At 45.9% G+C, this 20782-nt stretch overlaps 1 protein-coding gene across 14 annotated transcripts in view; it reads left to right on the top strand.

The window, feature by feature from the left end:
- Window positions 1-2559: 2559 nt before the first annotated feature.
- SLC16A9 (solute carrier family 16 member 9) overlaps window positions 2560-20782 on the top strand; it is a 35769-nt gene continuing 17546 nt past the window's right edge. The window contains exons 1-5 of one of the 14 annotated variants that reach the window (XM_065551864.1): window positions 3296-3584; window positions 4851-4967; window positions 5589-5673; window positions 14566-14631; window positions 18311-18521. In XM_065551864.1, coding sequence (XP_065407936.1) covers window positions 18326-18521 — 196 coding nt within the window. In that variant the 5' untranslated portion in view covers window positions 3296-3584; window positions 4851-4967; window positions 5589-5673; window positions 14566-14631; window positions 18311-18325. Of the gene's footprint in view, window positions 2798-3289; window positions 3585-3621; window positions 4081-4850; window positions 5030-5588; window positions 5674-7306; window positions 7875-9025; window positions 9346-9485; window positions 14405-14565; window positions 14632-18310; window positions 18522-20782 lie in introns of those variants that run through there. The other 13 variants (XM_065551863.1, XM_042854738.2, XM_065551865.1 and 10 more) reach the window with 13 other exon arrangements.

The raw sequence follows: 20782 nt of genomic DNA, 5'->3' as shown, positions 1-20782 counted from the left end.
GGAGCTGAAGTCTGGCCATCTCCTGTTCCATCCTGTGAGTCTCCTGTTCCATCCTGTGAGTCTCCTGCTCAGCAGCGAGCAGCTCTAGACGCCCCTTACGAGCTCTCTCTTCTAACTCTGCTATTTTGTGCTTCTCCAGCATTCGAAGATCTGCTAGCTTCTGTTCATGCTCAAATTGCAGTTTACTTGTCACCCTTTGCATCCTAATTTTTTCTGCATCTTCTGCAGCCTCAGGTAAGGGCTGTGCTCTTGCCCCCTGATCACTGGCTATTAGCAGATTTCTCAATTCTTCCTTTGTAGCTTTCTTCCTAAAGCTTATCCTCTTTTCTGAACACAAATTTTCCAGGGCTTTTTTCCCAAGTCCCTCATATGCTCTTTGCTCAGCCATTGCAGCAGCTCTTTAACCAACAAAACTCTCAATCCCAAAATTCAAATTTGGATAGCGTGGGGTTCTGACCCAAAGCTTAATTGACCTGGTTCTGTGGATCCAAGCACGACTACGCCACTGTGACAATGCGGTTCTGGCGGAACCCAACTGAGAGTGCCAACTCAGGACAAATTGCTCAAATAGGGCAGTTACAGCCCAAGGCTGGGGTTTTTTCCACCTCTAAGGCAAACCAAACCAGCCAGACTAAGAGGACTTCAGTCTCACCCCACTGGCTAACTGCAAGTCTCACAAGCAATCTCCTTAGATACTCCAGTTTCCCAGTATTACCACCAGTACCACTCGTTATGGGGACAAATGGTTATGAAAACCAATACCCCAGTAAAAGAAAAAGGTTCTCCTGATCCCAAAGGACCAAGCCCCAGACCCAGGTCAATATACAAATCAGATCTTACCCACAAATCACGCTGTTGCCAATCCTTTAGAATCTAAAATCTAAAGGTTTATTCATAAAAGGAAAAAGATAGAGATGAGAGTTAGAATTGGTTAAATGGAATCAATTACATACAGTAATGGCAAAGTTCTTGGTTCCGGCTTGCAGCAGCGATGGAATAAACTGCAGGTTCAAATCAAGTCTCTGGAATACATCCCCCGCTGGGATGGGTCCTCAGTCCTTTGTTCAAAGCTTCAGCTTGTAGCAAAGTTCCTCCAGAGGTAAGAAGCAGGATTGAAGACCAGATGGAGATCAGGCCTCAGCCTTATATAGTCTTTTCCAGGTGTAAGAACACCTCTTTGTTCTTACTGTGGAAAATTACCGCAACATGGAGTCTGGAGTCACATGGGCCAGTCCCTGCATACTTTGCTGAGGTACAAGGCGTATCTGCCTTCTCTCAATGGGTCCATTGTATAGCTGATGGTCCTTAATGGGCCATCAAGCAGGCTAGGCAGAGCTAATCTCAGCTTGTCTGGGATGTCACCCAGAAGCATAGCATAAGTTTGCCATACAGACAGTATAGAGCCAATATTCCTAACTTCGACTACAAAACTGATACACACATATAGACAGCATAATCATAACCAGTAAACCATAACCTTGATTTAGACACCCCATTTGACCCCCTTTATACAAGATTTGGGTGCCACTACAGGACCTTGGTTGCAACAATGATCTATATGGTCCCAGTTTATGTCAATAACGTCACACCTCCAAACCCCCTTATATGGTGTTTCATACGGGCAAGGTGCAACTTAGACTGCACCCTAGATTCCTTCCCAAGGTGGTCTCCCAGTTCCACATGGGACAGGACATTTGTCTGCCTGTGCTTTTTCCAAAGCCTCACACGAGCCTGCAGCAGCAGAGTTTGCACATGCTAGATGTTTGAAGAGCCCTAGCATTCTACATAGAGCGCACAAGACCTTTTCGCAAATCAACCCAACTGTTCGTGGCCATAGCCGATAGAAAGAAGGGCTTTCCAGAATGTTCTCAGCGCATCTTGTTCTGGATCACAGACTGCATTCACACATGCTATGAGTTGGCTAAGGTTCCAGCTCCACCAATCACAGCCCATTCAATGAGAGTGCAAGCATCTCCGATTGCCTTTCTGATGAAGGTACCCATCCATGAAATTTGCAAAGCAGCTACCTGGTCTTCAGTGCATAGGTTCACAGCCCACTATGCCATCAACCAACAGGCCAGAGATGATGCAGCGATTGGCAGGGCTGTCCTCCACTCAATCATTCCTTGACTCCTACCCACTTCCAATGGTCAGCCTGGAAGTCACTGAATTGGAATGGACATGAACAATCACTCGAAGAAGAAAAGATGGTTACTTCACATCTTGAAGAACAACAGTTACAAGAGGTTTGTTCACGTCCATTACAGTACTTGCCCCCCTTCCCCTCTCTCGGAGTCAACGGCAAGAAGGAACCCAAGGGGGTCGGGCCAGCAGGGTACTATATACAGCGCAATAAGGGAGACACTCTAGGGGGCTTCTCTGCCATCTTGATGGGAGCTGTTAAGGGAAAAAGTTTCTGATGTCCGTGCATGTGACGTGCGCACACCTAATTGGAATGGATGTGAACAGGGCTGGCTCCAGGCACCAGCGAAGGAAGCAGGTGCTTGGGGCGGCCAATACAAAGGGGCGGCATTCTGTCCGGTATCGGGGCGGCACCTCCAGGTCTTTGATTGGAATTCGGTGGCGGATCCCTCAGTCCCTCTCTTCCCCTTTGAGCTGCCGCCAAAGAGGAAGAGAGGGAGTGAAGGACCTGCCACCTAAGAATGGAGCAGCGCGATTGAGCTGCCGCAGAAGTGCCACCAATGGCACTTTTTTTTTTTGCAGCTTGCTGCGGCAGAAAAGCTGGAACTGGCCCTCAACCTGAACAACACATCTTGAAGAACAACAGTTAGGAGAGGTAAGTAACCATCTTTTTCCTGTTGCAGGAGTGAGCTGTAAGGGGCTCTAAGAGCTAGGGTAACCAAACACTAAGTGTGAAAAATAGGGACTTTAATTGGGGGAAGGGGTGTGTGGTATAGTTGCATAAATAAGAGAGCGCTGCTAAGAGTCGGGGTGGGCCTGATAATAGGTGGAGATCTGGTCATCCGCCCAGAAGCCTACAGCCCCCTAGGCAGCAGGGGTTCCGTGGTTGTAGTTGTGTTAGAAACAATTCAAGACTTTCTCGATGCCTGAAGCTTCACAGCTGGGCGAGTTCATTAGAGGCCGTTTCCCACCTGTAAGGCGGGGGAGCAATGCCCGGTGAGCGGGCCCGAGTCACCCAGTGGCATCTCCCCGAAGCGCGTCCCCCGGGCTCAGCCGAGCGAGCGGTTGCCTGGGGTTTGGCAGCGGCTAGCGGGGGGGGGCTAAGAGACACGGGGGGCAGACGGACACCAGGCGGGGGCGCACCCCGCCGACGAGCTCAGCCCCGCACAGGGCTCTCCCGCCGGCCGCTCTCGGTGCCCCGGGGCGGGCGGCGGCGGCGGCTGTAGCGCCCCTACCGCCCGCCTCCGCCTTCCTCCTTAGTTCCAACCGGTTCGGACCGGCCCGGGGTCCGGCCCCGCGCGCAGCAGCGGCCCCTGCCCTGAATGCGCCGGCAGCCGCTCGCCCACGGCCATAAATAGGCGGCGGCGGCCCCGCTGTCACAGCCGGTGCCGGGCTGCGCCGCGTCCCCGATGCGCTGCTGGCTGCACCCAGCGGGGCTGCAGGTAACGCGGGTGGGGCCGGTGCCCGAGGCAGCGGCGATGGCGGCCCGGGGCTTGCAGAGCCTCGCTGCGGGCTGTGCGGCGGGAGCCTCGCGCGCTCCCGGGCAGCCCATGGAGGGGGTGACGGGTCCGCTCCGCGAGTCCCTGCAGCAAGCCCCGGGTCGGGGCCGCAGCCCCTGTCCGAGCGCGCGCCCACCCCTGCCTCGGAGCCAGCCCGCCCAGGCCGGGCACAGATGCCCCAGCCGCACTGACTTCTTCTGTCTGCCCCAGCGGAGCCCCGCTGGGTGACTCCTTGTACTGCCAACATTTACAGGGCAAGGGGTGGCTGAGGGCGGCCGCCCCGTGCTCGGTTCATCTCGGGTAGCATGTGAGTGTCAGAGCCCGGCGTGCACTAGCCGGAGTGCTGCTGGTTGGCCGACAAGAGACAGAGAAAGAGCCGAAACTCCGGATGCCCTCGAGTTTGGGGGGTTGAGATGAGGCGATGACAGCGCTTGTTGAGGTAGTGTTTTGGATTTAAGTTAAATGCAGACATAAGGAGTCTGTCTTTGCACAGTTGATCGGGTGTAAACTTCTCTTCTATTGGCTTTTACTAGTATAATCTGAGGGGCTTTTGTGCAGTAAAAGTATGCCCTAAATAGGGAAAGCAGTAGTCACTAGTAGTTAGAAGAAGGAATTTAAGATTCAGGATCCCTGGATTCTGTTGCTGGTTCTGCCCCCAGCTTGGTGTTTGACTTTGGGTAAAGCATTTCCTAGCATAGTGCCTCAGTTTATCCTACTTATAGGACTGACGTTTCTGATATGTTTTTATAATGTCTTGCATATAGTGTGTAGAGGCCAGCCCAGTCCAGGCCCTACTGCAATAGAGATTTTCCATAATCTGTAATAAAACTAGGTTTAATTCTTCCCTTGCATGGGAGGCTATGAGACTTCATTAAAGTTTCTGAAGCATTGCTAAGCATTCTAATGCAAGAAGCTACAAAAGTGTAGACTATTATTATTATTTTTATTTTTATATATTTTCTTATTTCTAGGTAGCATATATTAGTACAGTAATAGTATGGTATTTTTACTGTACACTGACATGTTACTGCCCTAAATCAGCATGATAAAGAATTTGTACCTGTGTTAGATTTGGAGTAATAATGTGTTTAGCAATTTCACAATTGCTTCTGCTTGGATAGTGATGGCTGAAAATAGAAAGCATTATGTTTTACAAAACTTGTGCAGCAAAAAATCCAATTCATTTCAATATCTTTCAACACTCTGTAGGGGAACCAAGAGCACAGGGAGTGTCTAGTTTCTGTTTATCCTTGAATGGGACAGACTGAACTGAACAACAACATTTTCTTCCAAGATGTCACACTAGGGATGTAACATCCCGAACAGGTAGACAAGAAGAATCTGGGAACTAAGCAATCTGAGAGGAGACTTGCTTTAATGATCTCTAGGTGTGTCTCTCTTTGTGTAAACATTTATCATCCAAAATTGGATTTGGGGTAGGTCATGTAATTTTGCTCTCTATACCAGCAAGGAGGAAGATTTGTATTGGGGGAGGAAGACCATGAGAATCGGTGGCTATAAAACATTGCATCAATTAATAGAAAAGCACAGGTCTCTGACAGGTCCCACTTGTTGAGAGAACCAACAACAGAAGGAACAGATATGGATTCTGATATGTAAGGCTACAGCTGTCAGCTTTTGACCTTTGCAACTGACATCTACTATTAAAGGAAGTCAAAGGACCATTCTTAATACATATGGTTTCAAAAATTATTTTTAATAGTAGCCTGTTTCTGACTGTTAATTATTTTCACTTTTTTTGGTGGAGTGATCAGAATTTGAAAACAGTTATAATTGGTTATACTTAGCAGACTGATGTATCTGAGGTCAGCTCATCTAAGAACATGTTGATGCTTCTTTATGTGGATGTAGTTTGTGCAAGAAAATTATTATATGGTAATTGGAGTAAAAATCCTTGATTCATTTGGTGATAATTTTCTTTTACAGAAAAATATAGTGGAAGAAACTATTTACTTTTTCTTGAACCTCAGAGGTTACTTATCAAAGGGAAAGCAGAGAGAGAGTGGAGGGGGTAAGTACAGAAAAGAGAAATTGAGGGGAAATAGTGAAATTTATGGAAGTTTAAATTTAAAAATTGTAAGCTGGAGTGAAGGTAGAAAGTGCATATGAGTAACTTTAAAGTAAAAACTACAAAAATGTTGTCATTAAGGAATAATTTGAAATTCAGAGTTATAATAAAACTTCAGAGAAACTTCTACCATTTGAAAGTATGAAAATGTACAGCTAAGGTACTCGTATTCTCTTAACTCTGTACCAATGCCCTGCGAACATGGAATGATTTAGTTTTAATCATGAACTTGTTATGCTGACCTCTGCTTCCTTTGCAGCCATATGCTGTCAACAGAAAATAATGTACTTTACAAATTCGTAGCTAGACAAATAGTAAATTGAAGGTTTTTATTCCCTTGATTAAGATGCTATGTTCCACATACAGGCATCCTTGTGCTTAGAGTTAATGTACCTACCATATGCACACTTACCATAGGCCAAGTTCATTCATATATATTTATATAGCTAGATAAAAGCACTGGATTAAATGAAGTTAGCATTGTGATGAGGCAAATTACAAAACCAGTCCTCTGTGTTGCTCATTTTCAATATTGCACTTTAAACCTCTGCTAACTTGGTTTTGTCTCCAAATGTAAGATGTCACAACAGCAAACTGTAGATTTCATAAAGCTTTTATGAAACATTTTCTCCTTTGGGTCTCTTCTGTGGCTGTTAAAATTTATGATTACCAGGTTAATGTTTTACATAATGGGAAATTCTGATGCTAATTCCTCTAAATGTAAAGTTTAAGATACAGTAGTTTAAGCACTTTAATTGTGTATTTCCATACTTTTCAAGTGATTGGATTTCTTTTAAATCCACTGTTTTTTTTAGTTTCTAATGCAGGGGTGGGCAAACTTTTTGGCCTGAGGGCTGCATTGTGTTTCAGAAATTGTATGGAGGGCCGGTTAGGGGAGGCTGTGCCTCACCAAACAGCCAGGCGTGGTCCGGCCCCTGCCCCCTATCTCCCTCCATCCTCCCTCCCTGCTTCTTGCCCCCCGATGCCCCCCCTGGGACTCCTGCCCCATCCAACCCCCCCATTCCCTGATGGCCTCCCCGGGACCCGTCCAACCCCCCTGCTCCTTGTCCCCTGACTGCCCCCGCCACCCCATCCAACCCCCCTCTCCTTCCTGACTGCCCCCTGGGACCCCTGCACCCATTCAAACCTGCCCTCTGACTGCCCCAACCCCTATCCACACCCCTGCCCCCTGACCACCACCCCGAACTCCCCTGTCCTCTATCCAACCCCACCTGGTCCCTGCCCCCTTACCGCGCTGCCTGGAGCACTGGTGGCTGGAGGCGCTACAGCCATGCCGCCCGGTTGGAGCCAGCCACGCCACCACGCAGCACAGAGCACGGGGTCAGGCCGCGGCGCTGCACCTGCGCTGCCCGGCCGCCCAGAGCATTGCGCCGGCGGCACGGCGCGCTGAGTCTGCGGGGGAGGGGGAAGAGCAGGGGAGGGGCCAGGAGCTCAGGGGCTGGGCAGGAGGGTCCTGCAGGCTGTAGTTTGCTCACCTCTGTTCTAATGGCTTTTTGATGATTGCACTGTTCTTTTATCCTTAAATTACTGAGATGTATTTCTAACATTAATTCCATCTTAATAACGTTTTTAATCTATGAATTTTCTTTTTGTGTATATTACACACATTTAAAAAAATGCTTTTATACCTTGGGAGACGGGGAGCAGGATAGCCTACAGGGTCCTAACATCTGCAGATGACTGATATTCAGGCAGCTAGGGAACCAGGGAACCCTCTGGAGCTTAATTTTGTGTGGTCTTTTTTGCTTCCCAGCCAGGCTCCATGACTTGGTTCCTCAGCATTTCACTACTCAAACAGACTCCATACTTTGACTCTTATATTGATTCTCTGCAGATCTGCTTATTATGCCTGCTGAAACAATGGGCCTGATACAAACTCTAGGAATGCTTTAGCAGCAGCTGCATACTTAAAACAAACCAACAACAACCACACAAAAAAAAAAAAAAGCAGCAGGGAGACAAGTCTAGAACTGCTGTGGAAATCAAGCTAGAGAATGAATAACTCAAGGAAGCTGACTAGGGAGCCAGAATGACGGCAGGATCTGCCAGCGTTTGGTGACTCCTGTAGAGCTTGGAAACATTTCAGGCACTCTGAGCTGATGATAGGGGAGAGAGAAGCCAAGGTGAGTTTAGGAGCTCTATAGGTCTACAGGAGTCACTAGGGAAATAGGAGTCCATCTGCCTGTTATGGTTTATGCCAGGGGTCGGCAACCTTTCAGAAGTGGTGTGCCGAGTCTTCATTTATTCACTCTAATTTAAGGTTTTGCGTGCCAGTAATACATTTTAACGTTTTTAGAAGGTCTCTTTCTATAAGTCTATAATATATAACTAAACTCTTGTTGTATGTAAAGTAAATAAGGTTTTTAAAATGTTTAAGTAACTTCATTTAAAATTAAATTAAAATGCAGAGCTCCCCAGACTGGTGGCCAGGACCTGGGCAGTGTGAGTGTCACTGAAAATCAGCTCATGTGCCGGCTTTTGTGCCATAGGTTGCTTACCCCTGGTTTATGCTGATACTCTGTCTCTTTTGGCTGTTGCCTTCCTGCTTCCCATATGTACATATGGTAATACATTGTAATCTCAAAGCATCCTTGTATTGCATAGACAGCAGAATTTTTGTAATGGTTAGGGCCCTACCAAATTCACAGTCCATTTTGGTCAATTTCATGATCATAGGATTTAAAAAATCATAAATTTCATGATTTCAGCTATTTAAATCTGGAATCTCATGGTGCTGTAATTGTAGGGGTCCTGACCCAAAAAGGAGTTGTGTGGGGGTCACAAGGTTATTGTAGGAGGTGTTGTGGTATTGCTATCCTTACTTCTGAGCTGCTGCTAGTGGCAGCGCTGCCTTCAGAGCTGGGCAGCTGGAGAGCGGCAGCTGCGGGCTGGGCCTGGAATCCCAGCTCTGAAGGAAGAGCCACTGCTAGCAGCAGCGCAGAAGTAAGGATGGCATGGTATGGTTTTGCCACCCTTACTTCTGCACTGCTGCCTTCAGAGCTGGGTGACCAGATAGTGGCAGCCGCTGACTGAGAGCCCTGCTCTGAAGGCAGCAGTGCAGAAGTAAGGCTCGCATGGTATGGTATTGCCACCATTATTTTTGCAGTGCTGCTGGTGGGGTGCTGCCTTCAGAGCTGGTCGCCCGGCCAAGAGCTGCCAGTCTCCGGCTGCCCAGCTCTGAAGGCAGCATAGAAGTAAGGATGGCAATACTGCCCCCCCTAAAATAACCTTGTGCCCCCCCCCACAACTCCCTTTTGGGTCAGGACCCCCAATTTGAGAAACACTGGTCTCCCCTGTGAAATCTGTATACTATTGGATAAAAGCACACAAAAGACCAGATTTCATGGGGGGAGACCAGATTTCACAATCCGTGACGCGTTTTTCATGGCCGTGAATTTGGTAGGGCCCTAGTAATGGTATTCATGGAAGTCATAACTTCCATGATTTCTAAGTCTTTTTCTGAGGTCCCATTATTTAAGCGTTTCCTGTCCCCTTTTTCTAGGGTCCATTATCTTTTCCCTGTCTTGGCTCAAGACATGTCATTGACCCTCCTATGTGTGGCTGTGAAAATTCTACTACTTGTCCTTGCTTGTGGTGTGTGTTTGTATATTCTGCATGGGGCTGGGGCTGAAGACAAATAGCAACAAAATCTTTAGGGCCTCCCATGCAGGTGGAGGCAGCAGATCTCCAGACAAGGAGGTACTGGTGAAGATTCTGCTCTCACTGGCGTCTTCTATGCATGATTCTAAATATTACATTACAGCATGCCCTGTTCAGGGAAGCATTGGAGATTCTATCAGCAAAGAAGTACAACAGCTTCCATGTCTGATTTTGAGAGAACCTCAGTGAGACCAGACTGCTGCCAGGGACATGGAAGTGATGGACAGTCACTTCCTCTTCCCGCCAGTGCTGTTGCCAAGTATGGCACAGGGGGTTCTTATTACTGGAATCTTTCCAGCACACAGAAATGTTTTCAGGAGATACATTCCTGTCAATGGGACTTTATTTCCTCAAGGAAGAGTGAAGGGAACCTTTGCTGGCTTAGGTTTCTCCTGACAGCACAGAAGGCAGGAGTAGGTATCTGAGGACACTGCACTGAGAATGAAAATTCCATTGTTGCTGTCCCCATCTATACAATGTGATGACTGGAGAAGATACCAGCAACTGGTAATTGAGGTAAAGATCTGGCTGTCAGTGGCTGGGGTGTAACGGGTAAGAGTGCAGCTTGTGAGAATGGCAAGGAAGAGTTTTGTTTTCAAAGTAATCACTGACAAACTTCCTGCTAATATGTTTAGACTTTGAAGGCTGTTTTTTTTCCCCCCCAAGGAAAAGGACCAAAGACTTAATTAAAAAAAATAGGTGTCTGTGTGTCATTTGGCATTCATTAAAAGTCTGCTGGAGCCCAATGAAACATTCTGATTCCAATTCAACCATGAGTAACTTCTCAAGTATGGCTGCACACTCGTTAAAGTTAGTCCTGTGCTCTTGATCTCAGCAAGACCTTTCAAATAAATTACATTTGAAGTTTCTTGAACAAGCTGTTTTTTTAAAGTTTGGCAGTTACATCTAACATCTCTTTTTTTTTCTAAGATCTCTATCTCAAAAATGGTGTGTCCAGATTACCTCAAATCAGATACCAAAAAAATCTGTTGCGTAGAAAACACAAAATTTAAAGTAGAAATGACTCAAGTATTTTAGTATGAGGACAAAATCAGGCTTATCAATGGAAATTTTCAGCTTGTGACTATGGCATAATAAAGTTTGCTAGAGGCTTTGATTGTGCTTGGTAAAAATAGTAAATCAATATAATATCTTTGTCTTATTAGTAAAGAAAATCTGATATGTAAATGGAACTATTATGTAAATGATAGGATGTACGCTTTCACGGATATCAGTTTATAGGATTTAATGTTAATTGCAATGTAAAAGATATGTTTAGGAAAAAGAATAATGTGCCTATATTAAGTACCTTTAATTTTAATTACCAAAATAAAGCAAAAAATATCTTCACAGTGCAAAGTAAGTGTTTCCAAAGTGTATCAAGCTAAATTGTCAGCTGGTATAAATTGGCATAGTTGCATTGAAGTCACTGGAGTTATGCAGATTTAGTCCAGATGAGTATCTAATCCAGATTTTTAATCTCCCCACCCCCCCATTTTCAATTAGAGCATGACAAAATATTTGTGACCAAGACATTTTTTTTCTTTAATGTCTGGAACAAGAACAACTGATTTAAACAATTTTTGCTGAGCCTGTATGCCAAGTTTCTGAGCTTCAACACAATAGAAATTAAAGGCTTGACGCTGCAGCTAAAATGTAGAGAAAAATATTCATCATAGAAAAATATTTTGTGGCATGAATTGTTAGAGAACATAGCAGAATAAATATTTTAACCATATTTTAAGTGCAATCACCACTTTTAGTATTTTATTAGTTTTCTGAGAACTTCCCTGTTTTGTTTGTGTCTGCAAAGTAGTCTTTCTTGAAAATATTGCAATATGCACCACTTTCATAGAATATCAGGGTTGGAAGGACCTCAGGAGGTCATCTAGTCCAACCCCCTGCTCAAAGCAGGACCAATTCCCAACTAAATCATCCCAGCCAGGGCTTTGTCAAGCCTGACCTTAAAAACCTCCAAGGAAGGAGATTCCACCACCTCCCTAGGTAACCCATTCCAGTGCTTCACCACCCTCCTAGTGAAAAAGTTTTTCCTAATATCCAACCTAAACCTCCCCCACTGCAACTTGAGACCATTACTCCTTGTTCTGACATCTGCTACCACTGAGAACAGTCTAGATCCATCCTCTTTGGAACCCTCTTTCAGATAGTTGAAAGCAGCTATCAAATCCCCCCTCATTCTTCTCTTCTGCAGACTAAACAATCCCCGTTCCCTCAGCCTCTCCTCATGATTGGGGGGGCTGGAGCACATGACTTATTTTTGTTGCCCTCCGCTGGACTCTTTCCAATTTTTCCACATCCTTCTTGTAGTGTGGGGCCCAAAACTGGACACAGTACTCCAGGTGAGGCCTCACCAATGTCAAATAGAGGGGAATGATCACGTCTCTCGATCTGCTGTATACAGCCCAAAATGCCATTAGCCTTCTTGGCAACAAGGGCACATTGTGGATTCATATCCAGCTTCTCGTCCACTGTACCCCCTAGGTCCTTTTCTGCAGAGCTGCTTCGGTCCCTAGTCTGTAGCAGTGCATGGGATTCTTCCGTCCTAAGTGCAGGACTCTGCACTTGTCCTTGTTGAACCTCATCAGGTTTCTTTTGGCCCAATCCTCTAATTTGTCTAGGTCCCTCTGTATCCTATCTCTACCCTCCAGCGTATCTACCACTCCTCCCAGTTTAGTGTCATCTGCAAACTTTCTGAGAGTGCAGTCCACGCCATCCTCCAGATCATGAATGAAGATATTGAACAAAACCGGCCCCAGGACCCACTCTTGGGGCACTCCGCTTGAAAACAGCTATCAACTAGACATGGAGCCGTTGATCACTACCCATTGAGCCTGACGATCTAGCCAGCTTTCTATCCACCTTATAGTCCATTCATCCAGCCCATACTTCTTTAACTTGCTGGCAAGAATACTGTGCGAGACCGTATCAAAAACTTTGCTAAAGTCAAGGAATAACACATCCACTGCTTTCCCCTCATCCACAGAGCCAGTTATCTCCTCATAGAAGGCAATTAGGTTAGTCAGGCATGACTTGCCCTTCGTGAATCCATGCTGACTGTTCCTGATCACTTTCCTCTCCTCTAAGTGCTTCAGAATTGATTCCTTGAGGACCTGCTCCATGATTTTTCCAGGGACTGAGGTGATGCTGACTGGCATGTAGTTCCCCGGATCCTCCTCCTTCCCTTTTTAAAAGATGGGCACTACATTAGCCTTTTTCCAGTCATCCGGGACCTCCCCTGATTGCCATGAGTTTTCGAAGATAATGGCCAATGGCTCTGCAATTACATCTGCCAACTCCTTTAGCACCCTCGGATGCAGCGCATCCAGCCCCATGGACTTGTGCTCGTCCAGTTTTTCTAAATAGTCCCGAACCACTTCTTTCTCCACAGAGGGCTGGTCACCTCCTCCCCATACTGTGCTGCCCAGTGCAGCAGTCTGGGAGCTGACCTTGTTTGTGAAGACCAAGACAAAAAAAGCATTGAGTACATTAGCTTTTTCCACATCCTCGATCACTAGGTTGCCTCCCTCATTCAGTAAGGGGCCCACACTTTCCTTGACTTTCTTCTTGTTGCTAACATACCTGAAGAAACCCTTCTTGTTACTCTTAACATCTCTTGCTAGCTGCAACTCCAAGTGTGATTTGGCCTTCCTGATTTCACTCCTGCATGCCTGAGCAATATTTTTATACCCCTCCCTGGTCATTTTTCCAATCTTCCACTTCTTGTAAGCTTTTTTTGCGTTTAAGATCAGCAAGGATTTCACTGTTAAGCCAAGCTGGTCGCCTGCCATATTTACTGTTCTTTCTACACATTGGGATATTTTTTTCCTGCAACCTCAATAAGTATTCTTTAAAATACAGCCAGCTCTCCTGGACTCCTTTCCCTCTCATGTTATTCTCCCAGGGGATCCTGCCCATCAGTTCCCTGAGGGAGTCAAAGTCTGCTTTTCTGAAATCCTGGGTCCGTATTCTGCTGGTCTCCTTTCTTCCCTGTGTCAGGATCCTGAACTCGACCATCTCATGGTCACTGCCTCCAAGGTTCCCATCCACTTTCGCTTCCCCTATTAATTCTTCCCGGTTTGTGAGCAGCAGGTCTAGAAGAGCTCTGCCCCTAGCTGGTTCCTCCAGCACTTGCACCAGGAAGTTGTCCCCTACACTTTCCAAAAACTTCCTGAATTGTCTGTGCACTGCTGTATTGCTCTCCCAGCAGATATCAGGGTGATTAAAGTCTCCCATGAGAACCAGGGCCTGCAATCTAGTAACTTTTGCTAGTTGCCGGAAGAAAACCTGTCCACCTCATCCCCCTGATCTGGTGGTCTATAGCAGACTCCGACCATGACATCACCCTTGTTGCTCACACTTCTAAACTTAATCCAGAGTCTCTCAGGTTTTTCTGCAGATTTTCATACTGGAGCTCTGAGCAGTCATACTCATTTCTTACATACAGTGCAACTCCCCCACCTTTTCTGCCCTGCCTGTCCTTCCTGAACAGTTTATATCTATTCATGTTGAGCACAAAAATGCAAATCATAGATGGTATTTTAATACAAGAAGAATTCTGCAAACCCTTCAGTAGTTGTGTGTGTAATCTTTGGCAGAAATGAGAAGGTACCATTTTATATAGTTTGAAGGGTTCTGACTACAGAAAATGTGTCTATTTTTAAATGCTGTTGATCAAAACTGCAATTATATGATAACACATCTGCATACAAATAATACAGAGTTGATAGCAGCTAACACATCAAGAGACACTTACTAACAATAAATTATGAGAGAAACTTAGAAAATAAAAAGAAAAAAGCCCTTGATTTATAACTGATAGTAATATATTCTTAAGACAGTCTGTCGTCTTATAACCCTGTAAATCATTTCTAAAGAGCCCTAGAGTGGTCAAAGTTTGTTTTATGTTTGTAGGCCTGTATTTTTCTCTTCTTGGGTCCAAGGTTGCTGTCAGCCCCTAATTGATCAAGAGAGGGTCAGTATTTCTCCACTCTAATAAGTTTTGAAGTTCCTAGTAGTGTTTTTTAAAAAAAGGATCAAGCCTTCACCAAGAGATCAGACTTTCATATTTGTTTTACTATGCTAGCTGTCGGCTGTTTGTGCTGAAGAACTTTTTATTTAATATTTTCCCCACAGGTAGAATTACCAAGTGGAACTGGAGTAATATATTCTAGAAGGTTGAAGGAGTCTAGACCATCTTCTGTAAGTGTACTTCTTAAATCAATTGCATCTCTATTCCCACCATTTTCCATGTCTCAGTAATGAACATCTGTAAAAATGATATTGACTTTTTGTCTTGTGAGCTTTCCATAATGTATTTCTTAATTGAATTTTCACTTAAGAGGTATGCAATTCTGAGCATTTAAATTTTGTCTGTCTATTATTTTTGTAAAATATCTTTGAATTTTAATGGAGAAGAAAAAGTATATATTCCCTATGTTGCTTGATTTGCAGACATGCTCTAAGTTACTTCTCTGCTGCTGTTTTTGTTTCTCACTATAGCACTATCACAGCACCTTCTTCCCAGTGATTTAAACTTAATACCCAGTTCTACTTAGACAGTTTGCACATAGATCTGAAATCACTTTACAAAGGAGGTCAGTATCATTATGACCATTTTACAATAGGGAAACTGAAGCACAGACTAGCGAAGTGACTTGCCCAAGGTCACGTGTGGAAGGATTAGAAGCTGGGCTTCCTGCATACCAGTCCTGTGTACTATCCACTGGGACACATTACTTCTCCTAGTCACCTCTGTAGTGATTTATCTGTTGACTCTTCATGACTCTAAAATAGCTTGGCCTGGAAACTCCGAATTTTATACTTGTTGGTCTAGGGAAGGATGGATTGTGCTTTTGGTCAGCTGTGGGCAATCCGTTACTAAAAGGAGTTTTTCTACATTAGGAATCTCACAGGGCTGCTAAATGTATAGTTAGCTCTCTGGAGTTCAGGAAGCCCATACAAGTCAGATATACCCTTCCCAAAATACTCATTAGTGATGTGCATCTTAAGACCTCTGCATAGTGTGGCAGCTCTGATGGAGGTCTTAGGAACAGGGCCGGCGCTTCCATTTAGGCGACCTAGGCAGTCGCCTAGGGCACCAGGATTTGGGAGGGGGGGCGGCATTTTGCCACCCTCGGCGGCAATTCGGCGGCGGGGGGTCCTTCCGTGCTCCGGGTCTTTGGCGGCAATTCTGCGGCGGGTCCTTCACTCACTCCGGGACCCGCCCCGAAGTGCCCCGAAGACCGGGAGCGCAGAAGGACCTCCCTGCCGCAGAATTGCCAGCGACGACCGGGAGCGCGGAAGGACCCCCGCCTAGGGCACCAAAAACCCTGGCACCCCTCCTGCTTAGGAAACTTATATTAAATAAGTTTATATCAAGTTTTTCAGGTACATACAGTATTTATGTGCAATTTAGGAAACTTACACCTGCTGGTTGAGGCTCCCAAAGCATATAAAAGCAATAAGCTTAAGGTGGTGGTTTTGGTAGTTCTAGTGCCCTAGATGTCATTTCGTCTGCAGGAATGAGCAGAGAGCTGTTTCCAGTTCTACTGTTACTTCTGCCCCAAATACGGAATCTCCCTCCCACACAATAACACCTTCTGAGGTCTAGGGTGGGCAAGATTCAGTCTGGGGCTGCACGACAGGCTTTGTATACATAAGTATCGTTTGTGTCTAATACTTTGTGGTGTTGCATGGATTAAAAAGTGAACTCTGCACCACTGGAAAGCAAATTACCCCACTTTCCATAAGGACCTTGTACTCATTTCTAGCCCCAAGATAATAGATTCAAATCTGTGACATTTTTATTTGTAGAAAGCTATTTTATGTTGTTTTTGGAGCAGTTTTATCTTTATTAATTTTCCCCTCCTTTTGAGCCCTGTACAATTGGACTCATGGTAACTAAGGCACCTCCAGATGGAGCAATAAAAAAAAAGTTAAGTGATGTAAGTTTGTGTGTGTGTGTATGGTATATATATAAAAATAAATATAATGGCTTATCACTGACATTTCATGTATTGTTACATCTTGTGCATGTTTTATAAGAAATGCCAAGGAGTGTTTTGTTCCTGTGCAGTGTTGCTTGGTTACTGTCCAAGAACCTTTGTGCTGTGTGGATTTTTGTTTTTTTGTTTTGTTTTGTTTTTGTTTTGACAAGTTCAGCTCTATGTGTAAATAATACTTTTGGTTACAAGAATCAAATGATTGTGTTAGCAAGTGTAGACTAGTTCAGGGGTTCTCGCAACAAATTTTTTGGTGGCCTCAGAGTGCAGCCACCAACTCTTACTGGTGGCCGCACTACTTTTTTCCTAAAATACTCAATTAACTTTAGGAAAAATAATTAAATATGCACAGATTCACATCCACATCATTGTAATGTATATTTGTAGGGTTTTTTGGTAAATTGAATAACAAAAATTATGCTGCCTTCCCCTTCACCGCCACCCCCCCTCCCCCATGCAGGGCTTAGTGGGTGCTGAGGCTTGCTGTGAGACATTATATATGTTAATATCACAGCCCACTTAATAGCTACCTGGGAGGCTATGAAAAGTGATATTGACAAACATACAAGTATCACTTTTCACAGATAGCTAGTCAATCTGCTGTGAAAAGTGATACTTGCATAATTGTTAATATCACTTTTCTCAGCAAGCCCCAGAACCCATTAAGCCCTGGATGGAGGTGGGGGGCGAAGGGGGAGGCAGCAGAGGGCCATGGGAGAAAGGGGGGAGATGGATGTGAGACCAGGAAGGCAGCAGGGTCCTGGGGAAAAGGGGGGAGATGGATACAGGGCTGTGGGAGGCAGCGAGGGCCAGGGATAATGGGGGTGGGTGATGAGCACTGCTGTTGCATGGCCAGAGCCAGGGCCTGGTGTCTGTTGCCATGCAGCCAGGGCTCAGTGCCCGTGATCAGACCCCAGAGCTGGAGACAGGAACTGCGTGGCTGGAGCCAGGCACCGGAGCCTGCTGCCATGCAGCTGGAGCTGTGGGTCAGCGCCCAGGGCTAGTGCCTGCCTCCATGCGGCCAGAGCCTGGAGCTGGGTGCCGGAGTCCAGGAGTGTGTGACTGGAGCCAGGAGTCAGCGCTGCTGCTGTGTGGCTGGAGCCAGCGCTTGCTGCTGCGCAGCCAGGCCAGGGGTCAGCACCCAGGACCAGCTCCCGTCATGGCCGGAGCCTGGGAACACAATTGCGGGTCGGTGCCTGCTGCTGTGCAACTGGGGCAAGGGATCAGCACCAGGGGCTAGGACTGTGTGGCTGGAGCCTGGGGCCAGCGTCTGCCACTGCATGGCCGGAACTGGGGAGCCACAGGCCGAATGAAACTCCATGGCCAGACCCAGGAGTTGGTGCCCAAAGCCCCATGCTTGGAGCTCGCTGCCCTGGGGCTGGGGGTCGGTGCCTGTGGCCAGCACCTGCTACTGGAGCCAGGAGCCAGGACTTGCTGCCATGCAGCTGGAACCAGGGGCTGGAGGCTGAAGCCCCGCAGCTGGAGTCCAGGGCCACATGGCCAGAGCCTGGGGTGGGTGGATCAACAACCACTGCCCCACGGTCGGACCCCGGGGCCGCGTGGTCAGGTTCCTGAAGTCCCATCGCTGGAGCCTGCCACCCACACCCTCTCCTCCCAGTGTGGATCAAGAAGTCACCTTTCTCCTGCAGTGTTGTGCCCCTCTCTCCAGAGGCGGTGCAGGGCAGAGCATCCAGGAGCAACAAGAAGGGAGGGGGAGGAGTCTATGCTTTGCCTCTCCTCATCACCACCCAGGAGGCTCCCGTGGCCACATGAAAAGCCCCTGGTGGCCACATAAAGCCATGGTGGCCACATTTGAGAAATGTTGGACTAATTCATATTTTTAGTTGTATGTTTTGTTTGTTCTCTGCTTTGTACAGAGCCGGCACTAGAAAATGGTATTGCTGAAGTCGCCAGATGGTGGATGGGGCTGGGTGATTGTCCTTGTTTCCTTCTTTACTCAGTTCTTCTGTTATGGGTCTCCGTTAGCAGTTGGAGTCTTGTATCTAGAATGGCTGGATACTTTTGGAGAAGGGAAAGGAAAGACTGCTTGGATTGGATCCCTTGCAAGTGGAGTTGGATTGCTTGCCAGTAAGTCTAGAAGCAATATATGTTTGTAAATGACATGCTTTTTTCATATTTTAATAGCTGTTAAATCTATTTATGCTTTTAAAATGCACTAAATGATTAATTTAAGAATGGGAATCTAGAAAGGACTTTCATACTGTATTTTGTCTTAATCCAACGTGGTTAATGGCATTATATTCATAACTACATTGTTGTGCATTAAACAAGTAAAATGCAAAACAGTACAATGTCAGTTTAACAGAAAGCAACCTGCCACTAATAATGTTGTCTTAAGGATAAATCCAAAATAACGATTACTTTAGCAAACTAAAAATAGCTGAGAGAAACTGCTTCTGTGAATCCTAATTTATACTGTGAACAAAAAATAAGAGCTTGGGAGGGGCATGGCACTTTCATTTGTTGTTTTGCTGAAAGGTGAACAAATAACCATTATCTTGATTTGTTGGATCGCAAGGAGAGATCAATTAAGAAACTAGTTAGTCATTTTTCTAGCTTGAGGTATGAAACCACTAGTTGGAGGAGGTCAAGGATTCAGTTCCACTTTCTTTACTCAAGGAAAAACTCCCACTGAAGTCGGAAAAGGCATATATAAATGACTGCAGTAACTTCAGTAATGGGGAGTCTTTCTTCAATAAGGAGTGCATCATCCCAAGAGGAACAGCTGGATCTTGTGTGATAGAATATTTTCTGGGATGTCTATAGGTGAAATAACAGTGCTGCTGTTTGACGTTAATACTGAACACTGATTAGAGAGCTGTGTAACTGCTAGTTTTCACTATCCAAAGATTCATACATAGAAACTGTTACTTTTGCACAATATATCCAAGGCAAATCTTCATTATTTCCATCAGCAGATTCCACTTCATGCAAACAATCATATCTGTCTGTGACAGCAAAACTCTGAGCAAAGCCTCCTTTGCAAGAAGGAAGAAATAAGTTCTGTAACCAAGTGTGATTATTTGTAATAAGGGTCTTGCACTTTCAGGGCTAGATTCATAAGTGGGATGTATGCTTTGTAGTGCTTGATGTTATGGCTAACTTGTATTAGGTTAGGTACCCTGCTGCGTAGTAGAACACCTAACACTAAGTTAGGTGCCAAAGCACCCCATACAGTGCCTGGGAAGAGTTGGGCCCTTAAAAAAGGGATGAATAGAAGCCAGCATGCTGAGTGGGGAGCTGCCTAAACTAGCCAGAAAGAAAGGCTGAGGAGAAGAGATGTGGCCTAAATCTGGGTCAGAGGGAGGTACTTCTCTCTACTTGGGATTCACAGCCGTGAACCCTCTCCAGAAGTGAGGGACTGGCCTGGCTTATGCTCTTTGTGTAGAGAGGAGGAGGAAGTGGCAGTGGTATCCATCTCTCCCCCACCCCTTTATTCAAGAGCCCCCTGGTCAGTGCATTCACCTAGGATATGGCAGACTAAGTTCAAATCTTCTCTGTCTGATGTGGAGGTGGGAATTGTACCCTGGTCTCTGATCTCCCAGGAGAGTGTCCTGATCACTGCGCTATAGGATATTAAGGGGAGGGGCTCCCCAGCCTCTCCTGGTGTTGAAGCTGTTCCACTTTGTATAACTAAATATTCCTGGGGCCAGAGAGAGATGGTGAGAATGACTCTATAGCTCAGTGACTAGGCACTCGCCGAGGTGGGGGAAGACCTAGATTTGAATCTCTGTTCCACATTAGGCACATAGGGATTTGAATCCCAATATCCCATACCCTGAGTGAGTGCTCTAACCCTCTGGACTATTGGGTAAAAGAGGGCCCCTCTACCTCCTTCCCCCATCTTTCATGTTAAGTGTGCTCAGAGCATGCCTACTGGATCCAGCCCTGCAGGCAAGCTAATCAGGGTAGGAGAGACACCTACGGTAGCTTGTGAATCCTGCTGGGGTTTTGGCATGAGTTAAGTGCTGAGCAACTCAGTGCTGTCAGAATTTAGGTGGCTATGTCCCGGCCCAGTGGCAAAAATTTAGGCTCCTATGGGACTTTACCAGTGGAAACTTCAGGCGCTTCCAGGCTTAGGTGGCAGCTGAGCAGTGGTTTTGTGAATGCCAGTGGTGCCTAAATATTGGCCTTAGGTGTGTTCAGCTTCTCCGGGGGGCTGCTCAGTGTGTTGAAGGATTGAGGCCTAAATGAAACTTCTGTGAGGGGAGTAAATGAGAGAAATGTTCTTTCTACCTTTACCTCAGTGATCAAAGCTACGTGACTCACTATCACCATCAGCCAAACCCTCCTCTGTGAGAAAAGCCCCAACTTCCTTTTACATCTGT

This window comes from Chrysemys picta, chromosome 7, assembly GCF_011386835.1.
Source record: "Chrysemys picta bellii isolate R12L10 chromosome 7, ASM1138683v2, whole genome shotgun sequence".
NCBI classification, from domain to species: Eukaryota; Metazoa; Chordata; order Testudines; family Emydidae; genus Chrysemys; species Chrysemys picta.
This window is presented reverse-complemented; position numbering and strand designations above follow the sequence as displayed.